General features: G+C 42.8%; 1 protein-coding gene across 1 annotated transcript in view; it reads right to left on the bottom strand.

Moving 5' to 3' along the window:
* Positions 1–5163, bottom strand: part of tub (TUB bipartite transcription factor) — a 40682-nt gene extending 35519 nt beyond the window's left edge. The window contains exon 1 of the mRNA XM_084682414.1: positions 5108–5163. Within this exon, the coding sequence (XP_084538540.1) occupies positions 5108–5163 (56 nt within the window). The remainder of the gene's footprint in view (positions 1–5107) is intronic.
* Positions 5164–10025: the final 4862 nt, after the last annotated feature.

Below are 10025 nucleotides of genomic sequence, written 5' to 3'. Positions count from 1 at the left end.
TGCTTCTTTATTTTGATCAGCCCTTGTATTCCGTGAGGCCTATCAAAGTCTATACCTTAGGTGACAAAGTGGTCAAAACAAATAATAATTGCTCTTGCTGCTGGAACACACAAGGTTATCAGGGGCGGTATCCCCCAGTTGTCTTACTGCAATGATGTAGCCAATTACCACCCATGTTAACCTTGCATGTATTATTTTTGTTCTCCAAACACTGTATGCCCTTTTAATACAGGGAAACTGGCACCAACACTGGAGAATGAAATGAAGCGGTAAATGGCATGAATGTTTTCAAATACTTTTTGCCTAGCTGTTTCGCTGGTCTCTAACAAAGAAGCACTGCGATAGTCAATGATTGATAAATACTTTTCTATTGTTAGAAAACGAGAACAATGAAATTGACACTTACTGTAAAATGTCTTCCCGATCTTGAAATCACTTGAAACACCATTAGTATCAAATGCCAAAGCACCAAAGCACACCAGGGATGGGTGTCTGAAACACAGTGCTGAAGATTCTCAGATAGCAAGAAGGGTAACAAGACCGCTATTCACAGCTAAACCTGAATGTCACCTCAATTTCCCACACGGCAGAGGTCAGAACATGTTACTCATGTTTGCTGTTGAGAACGAATGTGACTGTTGCTAACTGAGACATGGAAACCTTGTGAGGGAATACAACTGAAGTTGAACAACAAAACAATGTATCTGCACAACAATGCAGCGAAGTTGAAGGTGACTGGAACATCCTGAACATCCCACCTGAGTCTTCAACTGCCTCATGGAAACAACAGAACAACCAGCCACTCTCCGTTGTAACCTGAGAGATGTAACGATTGAACAAATTCACACTGTACCAGTAGAAGAACACACGAGCACACACACCCGCACATATACACACAGTACATAGTACACACTGACATACATCAGCACCACCGTAGGTGGGCAACCCCCAAGGATGTGACATTTTCACCCGGAGTGAAAAACCTCAGAATACTTTCCCAGCCCCATCTTCCTGATGAGAGGACAGGAGCGGGAATCCACATGAGCCTCTCATTCTCACCCTCCTGCCTGGATTCTGGTCTGCTTCCGTTCAGTTACCACCTCCAAATTTCCAGGTTTCACAAATCGAAAGCATTCAGACCGTGATTTTCACTCCATGCTGCAAATAGGGATCAGAGGTGATGCATGCAGTATCTGGTGTAGTCTCGGTTCTGGATGAGTCCACCTAGTGGTACATACAATTTACATACAATAATGGTCAACACTGATGCTGCAGCGCATCACCACATGTACAGAACGTAAGACACACACACACACACACACTCACATCTGGATGTGCAAAGCATGGAGCCTGATACTGTGTGTGTGTACCGTCCCCTTAGTCCTTCGACACCACAGAACATCTACTAAAGACGCTTCCCAGTACCCCGAGAGAACCTGGCACTGTCTGGCCTTAGCAGCTAGCATCCAAACACTCCCACAGTCACTCCTGACTGTCAAATGCATCCGAAAAACATATACTTTTGGCAATCAATCTGATTTGGAACATTCATCATGACAGTTGCCAAACTGACCGTCAGAGTTTGTTTTTTTCCGACAGCGCTGTTGAGTCATTGTCTCAGTCAGACTTGAACGGAGGACTATGCTTAAATCCTAACTCCCTTGGATCTCAGTGAGACATTCTGATAATATTAAAAGTGTAAATCAAATTCAGATGCAGCCTGAACCGGAACAGCTAATTTAGTCCCAGGAGTGTATTCCTTGAACATCTTCTCCTTTTGGAGCTTCTTACTAATTAGCGATTCTGTTTTTCAGACATACAGTGGCCTGAATATGCAGTGAGATCCCCATAATGTGAACCTCAGGGGCTGTGCACAGTCCCTGTCTGATTGCAGGCTGTGATTAGAAGAGTGCACCATGACATCTCCGGGCTGGTCTCAGGGCAGACAGCTCCTTATCCTGTCCACACTTTCTACTTAAGAAGAAAAAATATCCCGCAATTCATTGCCGGAGACAAACAACAACAATGACGTCCCTGGGAATCCTAGTCTCCCTTCACCACAGGTTCATCAGATGGGATCCAATCAAGCAGAAAATACAGGCTTTAATTATAAACTATTTCGACCGCATGATTTGTGCTGTGTTCTACTGTGTTTGGGTCAGAGAGTTGGATGGGTTTAGTACTGAGTCAGAGTCACAGTAGTGATCAGAAGCTGAGCCACCCCACTCCCCAGAGACTCCAGGGTCGATAGGAAGGGTTAAATGCTGTTGATGACTGGTGCTGCTGACACCAGCATCCACCATCATTACTGCCACAGCCGTACAAAGCCCTGCAGGGGTTTAGATATGTGGATAGACAGAGGGACGGTGTATGGATGTCCAGACATATGGACAGACAGACAGACAGTCAGAGAGATAGACCGATAGACAGATAGACAGAAAGGTAGATAGATTGGTGGATAGAGACAGAGGTGCTTGAGCTAAAGAGGGCAGAGGAGGAGGAACTCTAGTGGAGGAGGGAGGAATGGGTGCTGCTTTGAAGATAAGGACTTGTCTTCCTGCCAGGTCTTCAGATACAGCACTGAAGAGCACTGTGACAGACCCTGGACTCAAGCTTCTCTCTAAATGATGTTTCATGACTGTGGCAGTGAAATTCTGTTGTCCTCAGTTCCCACAGCGGGAATTGTTGGCAAGAGGTATTGATTGCACAGAAAGAAGAGGGACGCACACACACACACACACACACACAAACACACTTACTGTAAACCTACTGTACATGCACTCACAGGAAAACACATCATGTCCTCCATGAAGAAAATGAAGCTTTTGGTGAACTTCTGGATGGCTCACTGTGATAAGGTGTTATTCGGGGAAATGAGCCTCATGCATATTGCATTATGGGTCCAATCCTTCTCAGCCCAAGGATGTAATCATTCTATGCAGTCTTTGAAAGAGAACTGGGATAAAAGCGTCGGCTGTAAGAGTCCATGTAAATGGAGACCCGGAGTTCCATCACAAGGGAGTAATACTGTTCTCTTAATCAAAAATCCACAAAGATTGAAGACATGAGAATGGGGCTAATTTCATGGAGTGATCATTTCCACCTTCTTCTCCATGCTTCATAATAATTCATTAGTTCTGTAAAGTGGGCTACCTGTGTATGTATAGGGCATATCGTATATACGTGTGTGTAGATGTCAGTTCATGTATTAAAAAGTAATTGAGCTAAATAGAAAAACATGTCATACATGTCATATTGCTAACCATTGTTATTGTCTGCCACCCCCCTTTTCTAACAGCGATGCAGGTGAGTGTGGAGTGTGCATCATACGTGACAAATCCAGTCTCCCCAGGAGATCAGAGGGAGATAGTTAGTGCACAGTGCACACAGATCTAGGACAGGAAACTGTCCTGGGGCTTGTGCTCTCTCCCGCTCCTTCTTGACTGACAGTCATAACACAGACAACACAGTATTTAGGTCTAATACCTTACTCCGGCCTAGTCCAATGCAACACAGACCATTGTACTGCATTGACGTGGTCATCTTGACATAACTGTTACAGTACATAAAGTCCGTAGGTAGTTTGATTGAAGTCATTTTGCGACATAATCGGTATTCCTCAGAAATCATATATGACATGTAATTACAAGAGGAAGCACAGCAGTTTGCAACTGCATTGGCCACAGGCAAAGTCGTTTCAGACTTGACAAGATCTCTTGACATTTACGGGGTAATTTTCATTGACTTGCACATGTTCAATCATGATGAAGATGCATCATCTGGGAGAGAGAGAGAGAGAGAGAGAGCATCTCTTTGTAGTGTTTCCTCTGAACATTTAGACTCCCCAACCCTGGTTTGATGGTTGTGTTCACTGTAGTCAAGGGGGGATGTGTGTGTGTGTGTGTGTGTGTGTGTGTGTGTGTGTGTGTGTGTGTGTGTGTGTGTGTGTGTGTGTGTGTGTGTGTGTGTGTGTGTATGTATGTGTGTGTGTGTGTACATTCCAGGTCCAAACGTTTCATGTGTCATCCAGTGTTGTATGTATGGATCTTCAGACATGTGCTTCCCAGTGGATATCTGTTTCTGTGTTTGGGACTTCATGACAAGAGTGCTTGCAGCTGAACGCGTCCAGCAGAGTGCACATGAAAGGCCAGTGCATGATACTGCTAGTGCACATATGGCCTGGCTGGCACATCACACGGTTAGAGAATAAAATACCAGCACATACATGTTACTCTTCTTAGCGCTCTCTCTCTCTTTTCTCTCCTCCACTCTCTTTCTCTCTCCCCATATTGTTTAACAGCACTGAGGGAAAACGTATGAAGCAAAAGGAGACCTGAGGCTTTTAACTGCCCTCTCTTGGGATGCTAAAGCACAGTTACAGAATACCAATCACTGTGGCTTCACACAGACCAAAGACCATGCATGCTGACAGAAGAAACTGTATACTACTGCAGGTGGGAGATGGATGTGTACAAAATGACTGGAAAGCTCATTTTACAGTAAAGCCAGTGAATTAGTTGTAGAACACCTAATAAATGTTGTGTTTTATTTGAGATGACCCAACATCTTTCAAGTGCGTGAGGCACACTAAGGTTTACAGGAAATCAAAAACCCTAGTCATAACAGTTTATAACAGTTTCTGTGTCAGTCTCAATAGACTGACGTTGCAAAGGCCTACTGTTTATCACATTCCATTCCATTGTTTTAGCAAAATTGTTAGGTCTAGCAAGTTAATTGCATCAAATAATTCTCGATAATGCACTGTAGTATGCGTTAGCAAGTACAGTGTATACTGTACAGTGTATACCTATAAGTAGGTCACATAGGCATAGAGTCGAAATGAAAATAAAACATTAATCCAAAGCAGTGATGAAAATGTACTAAATGCATTCATATGCTGCTCTTTTGTCGGGTCAATATCAAAAGCACCTGTCGACTTTGTCTTCCTTATTGCCAATCACTAGCCTAGTATATATACTTGTAAATCGTAGCGATATAACCAAGAGACCCAAATGACACGAAAATTAAGACAATTTTCGCACCAACTGTGCGCGCGAATGATATTGGCTTACATTAGGCTACGTATAAAGCTTGCGCGACAGCTCACCTGTCATAACTCCATCGGCTGTAAGACATGCTCCTGTTGCCGCCGACTCCATCCATGACTCTGAAACACTGCTACTAATAAGGTTTTTATTGAGACGGCAGCAAACAAAGGCTCCGCTGATGTGTAGATCGTACGAGTCCTCGATATGATTCTTCTAGATCAAGAGTAGCCCACACTATCTATCCCTTACCGACTACTACCATTACCCCTGTAGCGAGAGTAAAGATGTGATGCACATATATTTTTCAGGGATACACACTGTATGGGCTATACCATTTACAATGAGAAGGGATCGATGCGCTCTAGCTACAGGAGACAAAAGTCCTTTTACACAACTACACAGAATTAAGTTGTGCTTTTATTCAGTTTATCATGCTATTGTAATAATTCACATTAGTAGAATATGACTGCCTCGGAAATAGTTTCCACAAAAGTACGCAATCTAGGTTTTAACCTTTTAGTTTATTAAGCGAAGGTAAGAATGGTTGATGCATAAACATAATAACATCGTTTGTGTTGACTTTTATGTACATAAACTAAATAACCATTCTTTCTATATCAGTGCTGATCACTACACATTTTCTAGATGAGTAGTCAGTTATTCTACACACATGGAGGACAGCAATGTGCAACCGTGACTCTTATTTTACCATCACGACAGAGAAGACAATCTTAAACAGTAGGCTACGAATGGTAGCATGATTAAACAATCTGCACAATAAAATGACACGTTTTATTATAAGCACCCTCTCTATTACTCTAGGTATGTTCCAGTGGTTCCAGAACAAAACATGGTAGTGTATTGGAATGTATGTTATTGTTTAGAAAAACACTTTGCTCACACCCTTAACAACCACACACACAGTATTTAATTGATTCAAGACTTCCGGGTATGGCGAGGTGCTAGGAGGTCGCACTTTTTAAGCTCTACTGCTGGAATGTAATTTAATCCTACAATACTAATCAAAATATTTAATTGATTCAAAAACATCTTGTGAACAGTTGACCTGTAGCAACAAAAGCCTTTGTATCGATCTATAATGCTTCTTTGATCAAATAAACCCTCATTGGAAGTTTCCACTCAGATATAAAGGTATACCCATGTCGAACTGACGACACAATCAAATTCACTAACATCCAACTGTCTATGTGTTCCAAACCCAGATGGTCAGATTTTACAATTCAATACCTTTCTAAGAGCCTGGCAGGACCGCTCAGGGGAGTGAATATATAAGATATTAAGTCTGTCCACACTGAGAGAGGCCTGGAAGTGACAAGAATGAGGTGACCACATAGAATGGTCTCAGGGGCCAGATATCCTAAGCAGCTGGTTTGGACGCTTGCCTTCCGGAGTGAAACTTGGTGCCAAATTCAAGGCCAGATCTTTCACTGAGACACTGAGGGGGGGAGGGGGGGGGGGGGGGGGATCTGGGATTCACTGAGGAAAGGAAGTTAATATGAGTGGGTTGCACCCCCCATCCCCCTCCCCACCCTCACCCCTGTGTCAATGGAGAGAGCTTTAGCTGTTTGAGAGGGCGTCAGCAGACCTTGTTGGTCTGAAAAGGGCTCCTTCAGGGCCGTGGGCGGGGCCCATCCCTGCCTGGCTCAATGGACAAAGAGGCTGACTCCCTGACAACTGAGCTGAGGAGCTGAGAGAGACCGCAGGGGCACTGCGGTGGAGAGCACCCAACTGACTGTGCGGAAGGCGGCGGGCAGCACGTAAAAGGTTCCATTTTAGAGGATGTTTGAAATGGCACTGCACTAGAGTCGGCATATTCAAATCCAAATCTCGGTTTCCCTTCAGAGGGAGTCTGGGAGGAGGATGACCACAGATGAAGGGCAGGAGGGAATGTTTGTCCTTTGGTGAAACAGAGCTCTCTGAAGCAGGGAAGTACCTCATTAAAATTCTGATTGGATAGATTCAAGACAAGAATCAATTGCACACAGCAGGTCTACATTCAAATATTACCTTGAATAGGAAACAGAGAGAAACACAACGATGAAGAGAAAAAAAGGGATGCTGACAGCTATTAAGGCAGAGAGAAACCCTAGAAAGTGCTTTTCAAAAGGCCAAACACAGCATATGTCGCAATGGCATATCTTAACTTTTAATTATGCCAGTTTGGAAAGCATTTTCTAGCAGCAGTTTCCGCCACAGCAACAGCATGCATTGTATTCATCCCATCAGATCATCCATTTTTTCTAATCATCTGAGGTAAAAATACAAATGTTAGTTGAGAACAGGAATGTCTTCATCTCCTATTATTACTGTTTCTTATCCTTTCTCTTCATAGCAGCTTAATGACTTCAAGTGACATTCTTATATACTGTGTTGTGTAGACAGTAAAACGCCATCTCCCCTCATTCAATTACATTTGAAAGAGTACAAGGAGAGAGGAGAGTGGAATGGAGGAGGAGGGAGAGTGCGAAAGGAGATGAGAGAGAGAGGCCGACATGTTGGCTGAGGAACAAATGCGTCTCATCCTCAATGACACATCCAACACAACAACAAAGAACAATGACCAAGCTTGAAACCATATTCTTGATCATGAATAGATGTTTGATAGCCAAACAAGATAAATGTTATATTTCAGTAATACTGCTGGAAGATTTTTTATCAAGCTCTCCTTGATCACTCCCTGATCCCTTTATGACTCCTCCTGGTTTTTCAGATCCAATGTTGCACGTCAATGAGGTGCTGGTGGGGGGGGGGACAGATGGAGAGGGACCTGGATGATCGTGGGGGAGAGACGTGGAATATAGAGGGGGATTTAAACACCTGTACGCCGAGTGCAATTTTAGTGTCCATGGAAAGCCTGTCTGGATCAAAGGATGTCTCTGTGTGTAGGAGGGAGAGAACAGTCGTCACTGAGGCACAATGGATAAGGAACACAGCCTTCTATTTCCCCTTTTCCTCATCATTCCCCCTTTCTCCTCTCTCACCTTTCCCTCTCATCTCCACTACTTCCTCTACCCCGGGAGTCTTTATCCAAGGTTTTGGAGCAAAAGTCCACAGCTAAATGAGAAACCCATATCTCCATATTCTTTCATAAATCATTGATTCAAGATTTGAAAGGGGGGGGCGACAGAATGGGTGCCCTGCGGCCAACTGTCACCAAGGGTTCCATACTGGCATGGTTCTGTTCTCGACCAGCCCAGAGCACCAAATGAGAACTAATGAGATGCATTTTTTGTGATGGCGTCTGAGTGACTCTCTGGAGTCAGTACCAAATCAAAACCACGTTCAGGCTGGTGGGCAGATTCACACTCCCTGGAGAGTCTAAAGCTGTCTGCGGCTCTGATTCATGTCAATAGTCTATGCAGTTACTGTACCAATAATGCGTTAATACCATATCAGATGAATAATATTATTCCATCGTGTATGTGCGGCTAAGTCAACTAGTGATATTTTGCGTGTGAGGAAACAATATTACTTTTCAAGTGCAGATATAACCCATAGCAGTGAGGATGGTCCATTTTATGGACATAATACATTCATTAAATAAATCAACCTGCTCCTACCCACTCCTGCAAAAACGACTATGATGACTCAGTTTCAAGGTCTTACAAAACGGGGAGGAGGGGATGTAAAAATGATCTTCAAGTGTTCTTCTCGAACCAAATCTCCCATTTGTCGAGTATGGATTCATGAGGCTCTTTCTCGGGCGCTATGGCAACGTGGCCCCCTGTCTAGCAATTTCTTCCAGTGCTGTGTTCTGGGGCAAGCCAATCAGATCAGACGGACTGTAGTCCAGACTGACCCCAGGTCTCTGTGCTGATGATGAACAGAATAACTTGGCCAATGGAAACAGCACTTGAATAGGTCTACCTTTGATTGGGACCGAACGAGTCAAATCCTATTGAGCTGTAGCTATTACTCAGATAGCTGGTGTAGGGGGTTTGATAACACTACACTCAGCAGTGAGAGCTGCTGGTGTTGTCATGCAAGGATTCAGTCTTTAGGATGACAGTGGGATTGTGGGTATAAAACAATTAGACATGTTTTTCTCCAGTTCCTCTCTAACAGCCCAGTAGCTCCTTCAAAGGAGCTTTGAATCCAAATGTAATCAAATTCACCTCGATACAGTGCTTGAAAACAAAAAAAGAAAAAAATTCTTTATTGTATTTGACTGAAAAACGTATTTTATTTTAGCACCAGGAGCTCTACAAGGAGCATGGGCCAATCAAGTCAAAATAAAAACAGAGTTTGATTTGAGTGAACAAAAAAAAGGTCTGAAAGAAGAGATGTTTTCCTTTTGAACGTGATTCGTGATCAGCCGCTTCTGTGACCATGCCATTGGGAACTAAAGTAGACCGATATTGAAGACTGGGATACGTAGTGGAGGACTGAATTATCACATGTACAACTGTCCATCCTTGGACCAGCAAATGAGAATAGTTATTTCATCAACAGCTTTTTATAAACAAATGTCGCAGAAGTTAGCCTTATATTATTCTAAAAACAAACTAAGAAAATTAAATATTCCTCCTAAAATGTACAAACATCTATGCAATGAGAGCATATTTGATAACAGACATAGAAAAATACTTGTCAGCTAGTTTGATAAGAAAATAAGGTATAAAAGTATAGTAAAAACATTGAATCAAGTTCATTAAAGAGTCATTTCCATCCTTTTCTTTTTATGTTAATTACATAATGATGCAATACTATAATATTTCCTTTGTATCCTAACTACAATCCACGTTGACAGAAGAAAAACTAAACTAAATGTTACTGCGTTTCTATGGTGACGTTAACTTGGAAAGGTGAAAGATTGAGCTGGCGTCTCCCCAGACACAGATGACTTGAGTCATTTCCTGTCTCTTTGTCATGAAGACAAAGACAGAACATCAGGATATGCCAAAAACCAAGACCATCTTTAATACAATAACTTCCTCATCATGGGCTCATATGCAT

This window comes from Hypomesus nipponensis, chromosome 19 (genome assembly GCF_054491055.1).
Source record: "Hypomesus nipponensis isolate SF chromosome 19, ASM5449105v1, whole genome shotgun sequence".
NCBI classification, from domain to species: Eukaryota; Metazoa; Chordata; class Actinopteri; order Osmeriformes; family Osmeridae; genus Hypomesus; species Hypomesus nipponensis.
The sequence above is the reverse complement of the archived record's forward strand: the minus strand, read 5'-3'. Positions and strand labels throughout refer to the sequence as shown.